This window comes from Apteryx mantelli, chromosome 16 (assembly GCF_036417845.1).
Source record: "Apteryx mantelli isolate bAptMan1 chromosome 16, bAptMan1.hap1, whole genome shotgun sequence".
Taxonomy (NCBI): domain Eukaryota; kingdom Metazoa; phylum Chordata; class Aves; order Apterygiformes; family Apterygidae; genus Apteryx; species Apteryx mantelli.
Genome location: NC_089993.1, coordinates 4,443,395 through 4,462,217, shown reverse-complemented (window position 1 = coordinate 4,462,217; position 18,823 = coordinate 4,443,395). Strand labels below are relative to the sequence as shown.

The following is an 18,823-nucleotide window of genomic DNA, read 5'->3' as shown; positions in this document are numbered from 1 at the left end:
TCTCTGTGGATAACATGCATAAGCAGCAGAACATAATGATACAGCAATATGATCTCTGTAGCAGAGCTATAGATCTTCCACGGTCTTGTCAATGAAGGCTGCTTACTGACATTATCCATAGGAAAAAAAAAAAAAGAGAGAGAGAGAACAGAATTATACAGGGACTTCCAGATTTCCATGACAGCGTTTCTGAAATTCAGAATTTTAACACTGGGTCTCTAGCATGTGTCGCATATGCAAAGTCCACAGACTTCAACTGTATTAGATCACGCCTTGTTTTAGGAAGCTGAGCAATACTGAAGTCGGAGAGAGTTAGTCAAAAAGAAGGAGCAAGTAGAATTCATTGTCAAACAGAAGTTGAAATTAATCTAGATTTATTATCCCAAAGTTATAACTGTATCTAAAGATATGAAAAAAGGAGTTCTAGAAAAGAAAGAAACATGCAAGTCATCTCCACAAAGGGACCCACAGTTTGTTCCTGGGTTTTGCTCCTGGGTGGCTATCAAAGTAAAAAGAGAGCCTCAACATCCTTGCTGCTGCATCTGGGAACAAATATTTTATACAACAGTACCATACTCATTTATTTCCACCACCATGCATCCGTAACAAGATGCTGGGCACATTCACACAGTTACAACACATTTGCCAACGTTAGCCTCAGTCTGCCTGCCTTCCCAATGCAAATGCTTGCCAGCAGGCCTGCAACAAAAGGCAACATCAAGTTGTCACCTCTTTCACCACCCTGTCAACACATGGACTCAACCACTCAACACAACAGCAAGACAAGCCTCACTTTCACTTCTACAAGTAGGAACATCTGATATTAAAGAGTCAAGCTGTTTTAGGCAACAAGCATGGTAGTAACTTTCTGGAAAACAGAGAAAAGAATACGCAGCCTCCCAAGATGCTGCTAATCCCCCTACTACCTCCAGTCAACAAGCACGCGAGAGCGCTGCTGAGGTGGAGTCATTCACCACCGCTGTGAATGGAGCTCCCCAAGCTATCTTCCGGTGTTGTTAAAAAAAACAACAGTAGAAATAAAAAAAGCAATCAGGAATTGTCACATCTCTGTGAAGAATATGAAACTACTTCCATTCTCTTTCAAGTTGTGACTTGCAGAATATCTACCCACTCTTTGTAAGTCTGAGTTTAAGACAGAGAAGGCAGATACCAACCAGAAAAGGGAATACTGCAATTCCTTTACCTCACTGTGCCTCTTCTGTTGCTCTGTTACAACTGAATGAAGGGCAGGTTCAGCTCTTGTGCCACCTCAGACCTGCAGTCAAACAGTGACGAACGGGGGGAAGGGGAGGAAGAGGACAGGAAAGAATACAAACCTGTGCCACCATGGTCACTTAGCAAACTCAGCCCCTTGCCAGCACCTTACCTTTGTGCACCTACCTTTCTGCCTGGCTCCACCAGCAGAGAACTCTGAAAAAAAGGTGATTAGACACACCATGCATGACCACAAATTAATAAAGACAGTCCTTTAGAAAGCAAGAGGCCCTAGTACAGCTACTTAGCTGTTTGGTTTCTCTTACCTTTCATCCAGTTCCTCTAGCCGGCTCTTCACCGTATGGGCATTATTCTCCTTGGTAATCTTCTGCAGGAGGTAGAAAGTCTGCTGGAACATCCGTAGCAAATATTCTTCAAACTCCATAGGCACGCAGTTCTTGGACATCAGTTCATTGATGCAAGACATAGCCAAGACGCCAAGCCGGCCACGCTCCTGTCCCAATACTGAGTTCTGGCTGCTGCCATTGACAGAAGACATCTTCCTAACCCGAGTGTCACAGCCGAAGCGAGCGAAGTGGAAAATGGTGGTGAGGAGCGAAGGGGTGATGCTAGTGGACAAAGGAATCCAGCTGAAGAGGTGTGCCAGGCACTCCAGTGCCAGGGAACATATATATTCACTCTCCGTATCAAGGATAGGGATTGGCTGGTTCAATAATTTGGCTGCACTGGGACTCTGCAACAGGCTACTTAACAGGTCACCTAAGAAACAAAGCACATACACCTGCATCACCAAATAAAGCAATTACCTTCAGATAATGCATTTGTAAGCTCTAGCTACACATCAAAAGCCATTTGGAGCCTCTGCCATTCAGCAAGTTAGTGTACAAATTTATGTCCGAGAAGAACACATGATTAAGAGTTTTGCAAAGCAACACAGGAGACCTCTTCTCAACCTAGTGATTTTGTATTCCAACGCTTTCCTGATTTTTTTGCTCAGATTTCACATTAGATCAGACAAGTTGCTGGGAGGGGGTATTTCAAATAAACAAATACTTAAGTGTCAGCTCAGCCCTGACCTTCTAGCCTTACTCAGTAACATACAAGTGCAGTGTTTTGGAAAAGGTGATAATAGCAATTTCACAGGGTGTATTTTAGGGATTTATTATAAAACTCATTCCCCTCACGAAGCTGAGCCTCCTTGACGCAAGCTTGCAAAAATTCTGACACATCCCTATCAGAACGAAACTTAGCAAAGCTGGTTTTGCTTGCATACGACAGCTCGTGAATTATACGAGAGAGCGTACTGAGTCAGACCAAAGCCCAGTACCTTTTCTCAGAGTGACCAAAAGTCTATCACAAGCACATATCATATTTCCCAGCCTACAACCACTTGCAGTACAAGGGTTTCCTGTGCCAGATGGACTTTGAAGAATTCCCCACTGCCTAAAAAGATTTACCTTCCATGAATTTGTCCAGCCTCCCACTGAACCCACATAAACTTTTAACACATGCAACATCTCGTGACAGAGTTCCACAGCTTAACTATGGGTTGAGTGAAGAACTACCCTGTTTTGTTTTGAGCCTGTCATCTGCTAGTTTCATATCTGCTAGTTTCATTTCTTACTTCCTGTAAAAACAGAAACGGTGAAAAAAAAAAAATTCCATTCATCTTCATGTCACTCAGTTGATAGCTCTCTATTGCAGTTCCTCCCCCTCAATTGCTTTTTGAGGGTGAAGAGTACTAGCTTTCTTGTTCCTTACATGGAAGCCATTCAAGACCCTTAATCATCTTTATTGCCTTTCAACAAAACTTTTGTTTCTGCTCTGTCCTTTTAACAAGGAAGGACCAGAACTGCACCCGCTATTCAAGATGCAAGTGAAACAATCTCACGCAGCACCATGTAGTGCTCTGTTCTTGATTGCTACTGACCTTAAGTTTCCATAAAAATATCTAGCATAACACTAAGATGTTGATCTTGTATAGTAAAGCTCAGCTCAGAGCCCATGATTTGGCAGGAGATGAGTACTGTTCCTCCCTGCCAAAAGCAGGTCACACTTATCTGTATTGCATTTCACTTACCAATTGCCCAGTCAAGAGACTTTCGAGATCTTCCTGCAAGTCTTCAGCCAGCCCTCTTTTTACTATTCTGACTATCTTAGTGCCTTTAGCAAACCTCCTTGTCTCACCGCTGACCCCTTTTCACAGGACTTTTATGAACTTGTTCATTAGCACAGGCACCAGCAGTACTCCACCGGTGACGACCTCCTCATTGCAAGAGCAGAGCATTTCCACTCACCCTTCACCTCCTACCTTCTCGCCCACTAACCATCAACACAGAGACTCTCCCCTTATCGCACGATGGCCTTACTTTCCCAAAAGCTTTTAGCAAGAAGCCTTGGTGAAAGCTTTATGGAAATCCAAGCAGACGACATCAACTAGACTGCCTGCTAATTCACAGGCTTCCACAGACCACAAGCTGAAAACTGATTCACCTTCTCCATGTCATTCAACATAATTTTCTCCCCTGAGTGTGAATAACCTCTTCACCTTTAAAAATCCACAAGCACTCCCATATTAGAGAATTTACAGTTCTCCAGAAAAACAACGGAGTAAATTTATTGAAAGCGAAGTGACCCAGCACAACAGCAGTATGAGAAAAAGAGATATTATTTACTGAGCTGCTTCCAAAGTACTCAGAAGCATGAATGATGAACAGATTCCTCTTAAGCTTTCATTTTCAATCAAGATAAATGTCTTGCATCACTACATTCAGAACTCCCTGCCAAACCTTAGTGATGATTCTTCCCCTCCCCTCCACCCTAGAAGTTTTTCATGCAGCATGTTACTTCAGTTGAATTAGTTAACTTGGCACTTTAAGCCTTAATATCAAGGGAGTCCCCATCATAACATGCACAAGTATGCTGCAATTCAAGAGCTGCTTGCATCGGGCTTTTACAAAAGTAGATATGCTTCTATTTCAAAAGTCCAGTCCAGCAAATTCCACAAAATCAGACAAAGTAAGATTCTTATCTTTTAATACATCAACCTCAGCAAGAAATTGCAAATTAAGTTCCTGTACTTTACAGCAGTTGGTCTGAATATCTATTTTGCACCCAGTTAAATCACAGAAGCTCAGAGTTTAAGGAATTTTAAGTTATATTTGCAATCTTCATAAACAGGTAATAAATTTACAGGAGCAACTGCATTCATGCACAAGGAGAAAACTCTTGGAGGGTGCTAAGATCATGTTAGCGTTGCAGGAGTAAGAAGCAGCAAATATTTACTTCTGTTACTCATTTGTTTACCATACATGAGTGAATAAGCCAAAGGAAAGTATTCATCAAGTAAAGAGATAAACCATGCAAAGAAAACATTTTGAGGCCAAGAGATTAGTGACAAGTAAATTCTATACTGATCCAATAACTCAAATGTTTCCCAATACAGGGCATTAGAGTTCCTTTGCTTAAGTGGTACAAGAAATGAGTTTAGCATGGTCTTTAAATGCTATTTAACAACTACACAAGACTTGCAAGCAACTACTTCACTTAGTTTCTTTGTGTGTGTGGGGGGGGGGAAGCAGCACTATAGATTTACTAAGTTCCTAAAGAGATTTTGGCTCTAACAGAAGATATTAAAGATTTATAGGGACTCAAAGGCTTATTTTGCCTTTTGGAACACCATTAATTTCATCTGAACACAAAAATAAAAAGAAAGCAGCTCCACTGAAGCTATGAAGAAAAACAGCAAGAAAGGTTTAAAATATCACTGGTAAACAGGACTACTTCACTGCATAAATACAGCTCAAGATGCGACCAACAACAAAAAGATTTAGTCAGCTTACAGATTTCACAAGCTTTAAGGACAGAGAAACAACTAACATATACAGTGCAGAATTTCATGGCAGAGTATCACTGAACCCACGTTTCCCGCAGAGTTCACCTTCCAAAATGCATTCGTTTCTGTCTGTAAATAAACCCTGGAAATAAACCCCAAAGCCACTAGCCACCCAACTGCTATTGATTGTTTGTCTGTCTTTAAACCCCAGTTTAGAGAGTCTAGAACCCATTTTCAGCTCTGAATGTCAGAAATCCTACTGGTACTCTTATTCTATTCTGTGAGCCTTAATATCATCAAATCAAACAGTGACCCAGGGGACATTTAGTTAATAAAGAAATCAAAGAAAAAAAAAGAAGTCCATCACAAAATACAGAAAGTGAGCAACCAATGGACAGAAGCGCAAAGCACTCAATGCCTCACTGTTTTGGACTTCAAGAAGTTGAAGTGCAACCAGTTAGTTCCTTTAGAAATTCCAGACTGAATTTCATCAGTTCCTGCCTGTGTAAATTTTTTTATTTGAAACTTTTTTCCATTATTTCTGTGTTAACTACTGTCTTATTTAAATGCTTGGTGCAGTCTGAATTACTAGAAATTATCCTGAAAATATGCTGCGTGCAAAGTCTTTCTTTTGTTGTTGTTTAAAAGAGGGAGATGTGGAAGACCCAGAGAATTTTGAGCCTGTAGGAAATTCAGCACATGTTCACTTTGAGAAATATTATCTAGACAAAGTCACCATCAGTTGAATGAACAGATGAGGAGAAACTGCCTCAACACAAGCTACATCCAGTGATCCACTGAGGAACTGAAAGGACATTTCAAATGGGCTTCCACTGAGAACAATCCCAGATTTTGTTCCATTGAATGTTTCTATTACAAATCCAGACAACAAAAGAGAGTTTGTGGATTATACCAGTTTAAGTTATTAGCACTTCAAAACTCTCACTGAATGGGAATTCTTGAAACTGCTGTCCAAGGTGCAGTACCCTGTTCTGTAAGTGTGACCTTGAATTTGACTGTATTAAATAACACTCTGCTAGAGTGCATTTGGCTTACCAAGCAATTCAAGCTGTTTTGTACAAATACAGCATTATTGACCACTGAGTCAACTTGCTACCAACAGTGTTGAAACTAGCATTAATCAGCTTTTTGCCTTGGAAGACAATCTTTTTTAAATGTCATATCACAGTATGGTGAAGCACTTGCTGGCAGGGTGGATGAAGTTAGCACTCCTGACATCCCCAAGCAGTTCACTCATGCAAAGCGATGCTCCAGGCTGAGATCTTTTTTCTTTTTCTTGTTTTTAACATTTGCTTACTGCAGCAGAATTTTCCCCTTAAAAGTGAGGTAAGTTTAAGGTTTTTATTTTATATATAAATACAGAAGTTTCTTATGTTCTTCTAGGACAGAAGCACTTGATATTCTTGTCCAATTCTAATTTAAATTTGAAAATTTTACATCACATCAAAACACCAAAACTTAACACAGACAGCTGATTAGTGCAATTTGGCTGCAAGGAGGTGATTTGCAACTTTTGATTAACTTAAGTTCCTAAAGACAAGAGAGTCAAAGATACCTCTCAGGGTTTTGTTAATTCACAGAACACAGTACACCCTGACCACAACTCTATATGAGTATGACCCTGGAGAAACAAATATCAGATCCAAAAGTCTTTCATCTCCTCCCATATGCAACTGGACATTATAGGACTCCTGAACCTAAGGCCCTCCTTTTTCCTTATTTAAAGCAGACAGAGCCAAGACAAGAATTCTTAAACAAAATGGTGATTTCACAGCACCACAGTGTTTCTTCTTGCTTCATATTCTGAGAAGCAGGAACGAACACACCATGTGCTGCTGGACAGCAAATCTTGGGTGAGCTTGTAAAAAAGGTCCTTGCCACATCAAAGTACCAGAGAAACCGGTAGTCATCAGGAATGCCTTTATAGAGGGTCACCTCAAACATACCAACAGCTGTCCCCTATTTAGCCTTAAAAGGATAAATGAAATGTACTCAAAGTATAAGAACACAGAAATGTGCTATCCATTTCAAAGGTAACTAAGGATTACGTACGTAAATGAGCATAGATCAGATAAACAGCCATGAAAGACTGTAACAGAAGTAGGCAGAAAATAAGCTTTCACAATGCACGTGCACAAAGTCCCAGTCATTTTTTTCTTTTTTTTTAAATTAGCGCTACAGTTTTGCTCCTCTGGCTTTTGATGTGCTTTTACAGCTGTGATTCACAGATGACAGTGTCAACTCACTGATGTTACAGCATTTTGAACTGATACTTCAAAAAGCTTATTGCCACCTGAAGACAAGAGGAAGCTATATGGGCACTCTTGAATGGGGTGGCATTTTCAGTGGAGCATTCCCTGCTGTGGAAGTTGCTTTTTCTGGTAAGATGTGCCTTTCTGACCAGGAATTTGTTGGCCTGCATACAGCTTTAGGAAAAGGTTATCACAACAGGTTAGACAGTAAAGGAAGGAATCTATGCCTCATATTGCAAGTCAAGCTACAAGATTATTATTCCCAGGTACTTTAAATTTAAGGTAGAAGTACTCAGTTTTAGCCATCCTTACCACTTTCTCCTGAAGTTGGGGATGGTGGCGGAGTGGCAGCAGTAACACTGTGTTTGTCCCAGATGCTCTCCAAAATACCTGGCCAAAGAGACATTCTTTAAAATAGCCTGCTAAAAAATCCCAAATTTCTTTAACAAACATTTTGGAGACCATGATAGAACTTTGGTAGATCATGATTATACAGTGTTTTGACAAGGAACATCGCCTTTTCTTAATGAACTTGAAGAAATCACTAAATGCTTACATACACAATCTAAATCCCTCTTCATAAACAGGGGGTACACTCATGGCTATAAATCCGTTCTGATACATAAGCTTGTTTTGTAGTAAGTTGAGTCAGGCACCTAAGCAGTAGAGTTCAAAGTGTTCAACCAGTAGGAAGCAGCCACCATACAGCCCTCACCTTGGTTCACTGAACAGTGAAAGCGCGAGCTTGCTAGCATCTGAGGGACGGCAAAAGACGACATTTGTTCCAATGCTGCAAGTGCAGTTAACTCATACCTGTGAGGAGCCCAAGTACTGTTTGCACCTGGTCCAGGAGCAGCTTCCGTAACTCTTCTTTCCGGGCTACACTAAGATCCTCTCGCGGACATGCCAGTTCTTCTGAAGTAGTTTTCAGCATGATCAGTCCCAGAGGAGTGGTCACAGGAGACTGAATTAACTGAAAGGAAACCACACGAACATGGTATAACATTCTGCAAAACTATCAGATCGCAAGTACGAGATCAGTAATACTATTAGCAGTTCACCAGTGTTTCAAGACTAAGGCAGCATCAACTCCCACAGTTTATAGCGCTACATGTTGAGCGAAGAGAACTGCAGGCATTTGATTTCCTGAGACATTAATGCATAATGTTGCAACAGCTCAAGCACCATGGGAATCCTTGGGGTTTCAAGAGAGCTTTCATAATGTCATTGCCCACATTTGCTGTTCCAACATGTTTACCAGTAACAGTTTGTTCCTTGTTTACCGCCTGATGTCTGCCGACATCACCACTTCTCAGAATTGCCTCAGCACCAGCAGTTTCACCATGTAACAGAGCTGCTTTTGGAGCCGCTCAGGAGCCTGTGCCATCGGCCAAGCAGTTTCAACATTAAAAAAATCTTGTTCCTTCTAATACCTGATAAATAGTCACAGTCAATATGGAATGACCACAGAACACGGTTAAGGGATACAACGTCTCCCTGCATCTGTATCGGATCTCATACTGGAAATCACGGTAAATCTTCTAAAAAGAATGACTTTTAATGTGAACAGAAAACATGGGACCAGGGCCAGAGAAAGCAGTGATTTTTGCCTTCATTAGGCTCTGGGATATTAGAGACAAATTCAAGTGGGACAAAGTTCTATTTTCAGCTTAAAATGTTGCTCTTTTCTGCTGGCTTGGAATATCCAAAGCAACTTATGTACTACCTCCTGCAGGGGGGAGAGGAGAGGAGAGGAGGGGAATATAAAGCCAATCACAAGTATTACAAGCAATCTTTAAATCATAAATTACATAACGCAGACTGACCTCAGTCCTATTCATACTGACTCCCCCCAAACCAGAGACAAGCTGATTTAACACGGGTCAGGCTACACCCACAGTTTAGAGCAGCACATGAAAAGGAAAGCCCATACGTGAGCTCTCAGTCTAAACATATGTGAGCCTGGTTTTCAGAAAGCAGGCTTGAGGGCGTACATGATGCACTTATGGAAAGTTTGGATTGCTTTTTCAGTTCTAGCTGGCATCCATGGTGAAGGTAAGCAAATAGCTTCACGCAGTGACCTTCTGATGCATGAGCTCCATGAGAGTTTAGGGCAGACAAAAATGTTGATACGACAGGTTAAGACTCTTGCTATCACCAGTTTGCCCACAGCCCCTCTGCCAGAGGTTAGCAGCCCTGTGATGGGGCTGGCAGAGTGGAAACGGGCACAGGATAAGCCATTTCCCCAGTCTGATGGTCCTCAGCAGAAGCTGAAGCTTTATGCTCAAATGGGACCATAAAGGCAGCAATCTCAGACAGGACAGTAGTAATGTCTTAAGCTGTTGCTACTGGCTCTCCCAGGACTCGTCAGTACTCTGAGAATAATTTTTCATTTATCTTGAGATTATTAGTTCATATTATTAATGCAGCAGGACTTCCTATTTCAAAGTTTTTTTTTTTCTTAAAAATCACAAAAGTAACCCGTCTCTATATCCTTTCTTCAAATCACCGAGCTCAGATCTACACTCAACTAAGCCCAAGAAACCAAAGGGGAAAAACACTCTCTCTCAAAAAAAAAATCCAAGCTTTAGAAATCTGAGTTTACCAGTAAGCCTAATAATCATTAACCTCTTCCACATTTGAGTTGTTCTAATGAGGGCAGCAGGAAAAAAAACAGAAAACAAAAAGACCAGATCCCTGCTCCTCTTCAAACAGCATGGCTGTTACTTCTTTCTTCGGACATGACCCTAAATCAGGTATTTGAAGCAGATGTTTGGCACAGAAGCAGAGAGCTAGAGAAGAAAGTTAATGAAATATGGAACACGTTGGTAAACTACAGAAAGGTTTAACATTTCCTCAGAATACTTTCAGGCACCATAAGGAAGTTTACTGAAGTGCCACTGCATGGCATTGCTAATGATAAACAAATTCATACCTTCATAGAAGTAGCATTTTCTAAGAATTACTGCTTTTGAACAATGATAGCACAATAGCCCAAGTTACTTTTCCTCCAACGGGTCAATAAAAGTTTGAGAGGCTACTTAAAGTACTGAGATACAATTCAGTCCTAAATAATCAAGCAGTTAGTTCAAATTATCTTAGAAGGAGGACTTGAGCTTATCTTCAACTCCTTTGCTACTCTTCATAATTTTGGAGTCTTAAAGTTCAATATTAATAGTCTTCCTATGCTTTCTCCGAACATTTTTGGAAGCTCTGTGCTATAGAAACTAACTTCATGGGAACACTCCTTCAGAAGCTGAGCCCGGAAGAGGGGGCTTGAGGAAAGCCAGATACCCAAAGTGGGCTCTGCAATCACTTAGATAACCTCCAAAACACTAGAAAAGAAAGCAGAAGCCCAGAGGGCATTTCAATTGCAAATCCAGGCGAAACCAAAAGCCTAAACTGTAGACAGTTGTCACAGTACTTATAAGATTAACACTCAGGAAAAAAAAAAAAAAAGCAATATATTGCACTATACGATTATAGAAAGCTATTAGAAAAGAGATTACTTCTGTTGCTAACAAGCCTTGTAGGTAAAGTTGGCACTTTTTGACTTCGCAATTAATACTAGATCCATTTGTCTTAACAAATAAACTCCTGACACTTTGGGCCTTTGATTTATTTGAATAACTGCCTTGTGGCTTGTCTGTAGGCACAGTTCCATTCAAATCAATGTAATCATGTTGTCAGAAAAGACTGTGCAACACTTCGGTTTACACTGGGCCTGTTAAGCCAAATACAAACAGTTTTAAGAGAACTGGAAAAGAAGTACTCGAACCCAAGCAGGAGGCTTGCGCTGGCCAGGTTGCAGGGGCAGCGAGCTGCGAGTTTGGCTCAGGCTGTACCATTTGACTCCAGCTTTGCAAGGAAGATGCTGGATTACAAATGACCAACGTTCAAACCAGCGGCACTGGCTCAACCATGACTCTCAAATACATATTCTAGCCTTTCTGTGAGAGTCCACTTAAAAATCTCCGCCAGCATTCATTTACGTCATCAGGTGCCAAAGATTTTTAGGATAATTTTGGCCATTAGAATTAGGTGAAAAACCTCCAACAGCTACTTTCAGAAACTTCCTTTCCGAGAGTCATCCAACAGTGACCCAGCCAGGGCTTTACTGACTTTTTTCTTTAAATAGAATAATCCACAACCCACACATTTTCAACAATTACACTTTAATATTTAAAATTCCAAGTGTGGTTAATACTTGTTGCGCACTATTATTCCTTTGTCAAAAAATATTACATGAACATGATTTGTTTGGTAAGGTATCTGAGCTAAAGGCTAAAATGCTGAGTATATTCACAGAAGAGCTTCACTTGCATAACTTTGCACAGAAGGCTAACCAAGAATTTAAAATTACGGTCAGGAAGACTCTAGAAGTTTCTCAACTTGCTCAAGTTCACAGAGAACACAAGAACTACGGTAGGTCAAGACTTCAGTCCGCCTTTGCCTTCAGCATTGTATAACTATAACCAAGTCAGCTTTAAACTACCTGGTTTAGGAACCAGCAACAGCATCACTAGGACACCACGGGTCCACGTGAGCTGCAAAGCAGCCCGCAAAGCTTGCGGAAACACTACTCATGTGGCTGGCCAACTGGCTCTACAGTAAAGCAGCCACTCAGCATTCCTGGTAGACTTCAACTCACTTCACGGACATATCCCAGACTACTGTTGTAACTAAAACAGAAGGTGCCGAGACACATTTGCTGGCAAAGCTTGGTGCAGTAGCCTGAGACATTTCACCCTGACAACAGAGTTAGCACAAGGGAACTGGCATCCCCAGTGTCTAGTCCAGTGTCTTGGTATAAAGTTAACCTCTACAGCACACATTCCCTTCTGCTGATGCTGCTGTGGCAGAGAACTGGCACTGAGGTGGAGTGAGCTCCGATTTACTAAGCCTGCTGCAGCAACACTCATGAAAGCTCATCTGCCAGCTTATGTAGCATATTGGCAATAGAACACAGCACATCTACATTGCTCTTCCAGCAGGGAAGCATTAGCAGATCTGTCATCAAGCCACCCTCTTGATTTTCTTCCAGCAGTCAGTACAGCACCAGGAATTAAACAAATGCCCCTAAATGTCAGAAGAAGGCTCCATTTAATCTCAACACAACACTAGGAAAAAAAAAAAAAGTGGAATGTGCAAGAAGCTACAAGTTATTTGAAAAACTAAAGGAAAAGGAATTAGAAGAACCTACAACTTTCTTTTCCATGTAATTGTTTCTTATTTAACCTTTGTCAAGAGAAGTCACTATTCAAGGATACAACATAATGTCTCTCCACGAATTTAATTAATTTTTTCTTTTATAAACTTCAGCATATTTTCCAAAGATACATTCTTACCTGCAAGATGTTAGTGAAGAAGTCATGATAGAACATTGGCCAGTCTTGTCGGCCAATATCCACAATGACTTTGCAGAGTTTGTTCCTGATGAAGTAAGGCAGAGTTTTGTGGTGAGCTAGAAGAAGCTTGGGCAGGCAGCTGCGGATCTCCATTTTGTCTTGAGATGGGACCCCAAGCCACATCTTATTGATTAGGTTCTGGAAAAAGAAACAGGCCTCCCAAATGAGTACATCTTAGACGTGCCAAAAGGAAATGCTTCATTGAAGTTGAGCAGTTAGGTGTCTGAATAGGATAACTTTAACCCAAAGATACCATGTATCTTGCAGGAAAAGCATCTTAATACATTTCATCATAGCTTCCTTAACATAGGTAAAAAATTACCTCAAAGCAAATACCCCCCCCCCAAAAAAAAGCAGCCACAAATGTAGTTACCAAGTTTACTGTGAAAGCTGAGTAAGTACTATTCTCATTGAGAGAATTCAGACATACAGCGCAAGGATAGACAACCATGTAGTGCTGCTCCATCATATGGCCCATGGTTCCTGCTGCCTGCCACAATGCACAGACAGGGAAAAGGCTACAGCTTTCAATAGCCACACATCTACCCAAGCTTCTCCCTGACCCATCATGATGACTTAAAACTTAAGCATCTACATTTGAACTAGTTCAGCTCTCTCTGCTGTCATAGGCAGACCTGCAGATAAGGAAACGAGCAGATATTAGCAGGTTAAACAGAAAATTCTTCTCTTTTTGTAGAACACTTCAAACAGACACTGTGTTAGAGCTCTGACACAGCCTCACTGGGCAAAGAGGTGAAATGTAAGATGTTACGACTGCTCAGCAGTTTGGTATGGTTCCTGACACCTTTGCATGAACTCACCTTTACGGGTTGTTTAAGCTAATAAAAGCTAGGCAGACCAAGAGCAGCTGAATAGAAGGCACAAGCCCCGCACCATTAACTGTAACTTGGAATAAGCTTTGCTGCTACCTAACAGGGTACTCAGAAAACTGGGGCAGTGACATCTCAAGCTGCTGAGCAAAACTCACAGCACTCATCTCTCGTAAGCCACACAGTGTACAGGTACAAGCTCCAACAACAACAAAAAAAGGAACAACGACAGATTTGCAGAGCGCCTCCAACACTAGGCAGTTTCACGAGAGATGTGCTTCCTCGTCCCAGGAACTATTACCAGTACAGCTTTGAATAGACCAGCATTTTGATCAACCGGCATGCATCAATTTAACCAGTTCCAGGTCACACAGAACTAATTTACATACATATAAAATGAAGCCTTTCCACCATCTTTTAATGCTGGACCCTTTGAAAGGGAAAAAGTATAACCCCGTACGAGGCAGATATCAAGGGGAAGCAAGTTCTGCTTTGGGAGAACCTGATGCAGCAAAGGTCTCCTGAAGGTCTAAGCTGGGAGGCCACCTCACGATTCAAGAACTTTGCAGGGACAGGATACCACTTTAACAGAAAGCTTTTAGCCCACTTTAAAATGGACAAAATCCATAAGAAGGCAAAGTTGCAAAACTACTTTCCTGCAACGCTACAATCCCATTTAGGGCCTCTGGAGTATTAGTAGCCGAGCCTCTCAGGATAACTTATTCAGGAGGCCTGCTACTGAGGCAATGTCTGTACCCATTTGCATGCACATAGTTTGGAGAATTTGAAACCAAGAAATCCCGTGCAGCGAAGGGCTTTGTTGCAGAAAATGCTAGGCTGTAATTATGGTACAAACAACTCCAATTCACAGTATAGAGGTTTCACTGATATTAATAAATGAAGTGCCCCAAAGAGGTTGCTTTTTGTTTTGGGGGCAGAGAAGATACTGTCTAGAAGTATTGCTTAAAACCTACAGCTTTGTTTGTTTAAATCAGCAAAAACAAGCAAAAGCTCCTCACTGCAAGTCCAGAACAAGAATTTCAAAAGCTCAAATAAAAATGAAGGGATGCTTTAGCATTAATATTCATGTTTAATGCCCACAGAATTTTGTCCTACTCATTTGACTTCAAAGTCACAGCTTTCTGAACCTATCAAATACTTTGGGAGGAGGAAAAAAAAAGTATCTTTTTCCAAAAGCAAGATGGAAAAATTGTTCATCTGGGCAGGGAGACGTGAGGATTTTTATTATAGATCTGCTGTTGCTTTTTAGACATTCTAGAAGATAGAATGTTCTCGGGAAGTTGTGAGGATCATCCTTGTGTTCACACAGATACTTTCGCTGATAAATTCAATCCTAACATATCTGATCAGGCAGTACTACAATAGTTAACTTCAGAAATTCCAGGTTCTCAGTTGAGAGATTCTAATCTCTCGGCTAAGCCGTGGACTCATTTCCCTCAGTTTACACGTGGACAGTGATTTCTTTGTTCTGCTTGGTTCTGGGCACAATTATTTTTTCAGTGCTTTTTTTTTTTTTCCTCTCCTTCCAGAGAGGCAGAGGCTCAGTCATCAAAATGTGTTTTCCTCCTCTTGAAAAATGCTCCAAATGCTGCAGGCCGCTACTGTGCGACATCCTTCAGCAGAGAATGGAACAAACTCCTGTACCATTTTTGTCACACTTACCCCTTTTGAGAGAGAGGGTGGCCTGATGGTTAAGGGCAATCCAGATTCAGTTTGCAGATTATTTCAGACTCCCTCCCTATGCAACCCCAGATACATAAAGCGAGCCTTTTAATTCAAGAAGTAAGACAACAACAACCTGGGCACAACATTTTTGAAAACAACACAACTTATATTAAGTACAGAATTGCTTGCACTATCTAAAAAGTGGCCCACAGCAACAGGTATGAAAACATTGAATTTGGAGCAAGGCTCAGACTGCCAGCCCAGTCGAGAGCCCAATGAAAAGGCTATAAACGGGCCAAGGTAAGGCATGACACTGACCATGTCCCAGAACAGACCCGCTACACTTTGTTAGGGTAAGACTCCGCGCTGCTCGCTGAGAAATCAGTTCAGCAAATGAAACTGTTCACAGAACACTGTACTTTTGTTTCTTCAAATAGCTATACAAAAAAAAGAGTCAATATTCAGGCTTCTAACCATAACTTTGTTCTCTTTTATAAATAAGTAAGAAGTGGGATGTGGTCTAAGAGCAGCCTTCCCTCAACAACTAGCATATAAACTTGCTGGATATAGTTCAAGAGAGCATCAACCGCAACTACTAAATGTCAGAAAATAACAGCAACTTTGCCTTTCCTCTTAGCATTACAGCTTGCAGTAGCTAGGAGCAGATAACCATGCATTCGTTCCTGATCCTAAAAAATCATGAAGGCAATAACACTCTTAAAAGCATTGCACAGAAAACTCGAGCAGCCTCTGAAATTGGACATAATTTGTACTTAAGAGATGCCAGGAAAGTAATTCTTCAATTTGTGTGCAAAGATTCATATTCTGCTACCCTAAACCAGCCATTAAATAATCCCTTTAGGAGAGAGCAATAAAAGCAAGCTTTATCACTGTACTTATTAGGATTGCCATTTTAGACAAACATTTTTGAATACAATCGATTGCCAATGAAAAATTGCATCAGACACAGAAAAAGCACTAAGCAGGCAACAGTAAACACCTTACCTCAAACACAGTCAAACTGTACATCATTACGTAGTCGTTCCTTGTACTTGACAGGAAATAGAGGCAGAATCTCCAGGCTCCTATCTGCTGGGCAAAGTTATTTAAAAGCTCCTCTGAAAAAATAAAGTATTAAAAAATATATTAAAACGTGTAAGCTGTAAACAGATCAAAGATATCACATACATAGCACACTGAGCATGGAAGAAACCCCATTTTCAGAAGGCGACTCAAACAACCTGAAATAATCATGCTCAAAGGTATTAAAAACAGCCTAACAATGGGCTTTAGCGAAAACAAAACGGGCATGTCACTTTAGAAAATACAGTTTTGACATTGGTACTACACTAGACTAATAGCTTAATATTAAAATACAAGTTACATACAAAATATTAAATTATGACAGGAAATATCAGACAACTTGTACAACATGCAACATTACCATTTTACCTATAAAAGCCAAATGGTAGGACACCAGGTCACTGTGAAAGACTGGGAGGACTTCATATCACATACAGCACTAAACAATCTTGTTTTAACACGATTGCTCCAAGAGCAACTAATTTTATTGTAGGTCAGCATAACAGATTTCTCTGAAGATTCAGAAAGCAGATATGGGATTTGGTCATCTTATGACAAGTGACTATGCACAAAACGTGCGAAAAAGAAAAGCTGCACGGGCTGTGTTTTACAGGCCAACTGAATGCAAGTTTGCTTTTTCCTGCAACCTGCCTGAGAGAACAGGGAATATTGAAGGGTTTTCCCTTTTCCACAGCTCTGACATTTTGAGTTTTGAGTGAGAAACTTTTTATGGGGGGCAAAGCAATTATAAGATGAGACTGTGCTTTAACAAATAGCTAAGTAGTAAGTCCTGAAGGAATACAGCCTACATCCCAGAAGCTTCTGCAAGAATTAGGAAACTTGGAAAAACTACTCTGTGAATCCCCGAAGCCAGTAGTACAGACGAGTCTGACCTCCTTTCTGACTCATGCGTCGTGGTGTTGGGAACATGGTAATGGTATTTGTTATACACCTAATTCATCCTAACTGAAAAGGCAGGCCTGATTTAGATTCATTCCAGCAATACAGGTGATCTCCACAATGGGGGAAAAAAATCGTTGGTTAGTTGCTTATTCTTTACTCTTCCAGCTTTCTAGAAGACACCTTTCATGCTGATTGTAGTTCTGGTACAAAGGCAGACGTTTGAGAGGAAAAGCAAATAGCCAGATTATTTGCCTATTTATGCCCATTAACCACAGATGCAGGAAGCTAATCTAGAGCACCGGCAAGAGTTCTCTGCCAGTTTTCAGAAGAACACAATTAATAAGGCCAACCAAAACACAGCCTCACTATTTATTTCCATTTGTAACTGCACACTAACTAGGACGTTCTTCTGCTTTCCCTTCTTAATACAGGAAGAATCTGAAGTCCACGCTCCATCTCTAGGCAAAAAGCAAAGTTTTTCCAAGACATGCAACCCAGCAACATATGGCAGAGAAAAACTAACATCCGTCTCATACGATAGCCAAGTTATTACTCTGCAGAAAGAAGGTACTTTTCCATGCCCACAAGAGCAGACAACCACCGATACATTTTCAATAGGACTTTTCCTAGAATCTCCAAAACCCAGACCATACAACAAGTGTTCTTGAGGAATTCTCCCATTCTTCAAGGTCATATGCAAGAGAGGCTAAGATGCCATTTCTGTATCAGGTAGAGCACTTTCATCCCCTACTTCTGTTTAACAAGACCACCAACTTACATCTGTTGATGTATGCAAGCAGCAGAAAGCGAATGGGACCATTCATTAAAAACGGTATGAACTCACCTATTTCACGTTTCCGTTCATTTGTTGTGCAATTGTGGAAAAACTCTGTCATTAGACTCTCCAAAGCCCGTAGTGAGGCCTCTTCAGATGCCTGGAAACAACATTTAAAGGAAAAAAGTTAAACCTAACTTGTGCTCTGACTTGCATTCAATTTAAAGCGTAGGTGATTTCTCCATAAAACAAAGCACTTGGAGGTCAATATCATTCATGCTGTATGTTCAAGCAAAAGCCAACAAAATAGTGAAGTCCGGGTATAGGGCAAAGTATAATCTGGAATTTAAACTGCAGAATGGAGTCAAGTAGCAACAAGATTTGCTCACTGAAAGTGAAAGCTTTGAACGTGATGAGTCCATTTGTTCAACTGCATTAATTAATGGCAACACTTCAGAGCAGTTTCTTTCTTTTCTTTGGTGGCATTTAGCAATTACAAATTAGCTCACCCCAGTGAGAAAATTCTCAAAAACAGTAAGGTCAGGTGAACATGCTTTCAGACATTTAGTGGTAACAAGACACAGCATGGGGCAAGCGAGCCTGGATAGTAGGACTCTGACACCTACTATCAGCCCGAGAGTGGAGCCCCAGCCACACCACCACTGATGGTGCTCTGGAAGAAGCAGCCTGAAAGATTAGCGAACATCCAGACTTCTGGAAAGTGATACGAGTATTCTGTTGTTCAACTTGGGAAGAACACTTTTCCCCCTGAAATTAGCTCTTTTACTGGAATT

The 18,823-nt window shown here is 40.9% G+C and overlaps 1 protein-coding gene across 9 annotated transcripts in view; it reads right to left on the bottom strand.

Moving 5' to 3' along the window:
* XPO6 (exportin 6) overlaps window positions 1-18,823 on the bottom strand; it is a 61,815-nt gene that overhangs the window by 25,937 nt on the left and 17,055 nt on the right. For 5 of the 9 annotated variants that reach the window (XM_067306002.1, XM_067306004.1, XM_067306005.1 and 2 more), the window contains exons 2-8: window positions 18,099-18,189; window positions 16,274-16,386; window positions 12,693-12,890; window positions 8,158-8,317; window positions 7,657-7,734; window positions 1,542-1,995; window positions 1,402-1,431 (exon numbers count right to left, since the gene is read on the bottom strand). In XM_067306002.1, the coding sequence (XP_067162103.1) occupies window positions 1,402-1,431; window positions 1,542-1,995; window positions 7,657-7,734; window positions 8,158-8,317; window positions 12,693-12,890; window positions 16,274-16,386; window positions 18,099-18,189 (1,124 nt within the window). The remainder of the gene's footprint in view (window positions 1-1,401; window positions 1,432-1,541; window positions 1,996-7,656; window positions 7,735-8,157; window positions 8,318-12,692; window positions 12,891-16,273; window positions 16,387-18,098; window positions 18,190-18,823) is intronic. The other 4 variants (XM_067306006.1, XM_067306009.1, XM_067306010.1 and 1 more) reach the window with 2 other exon arrangements.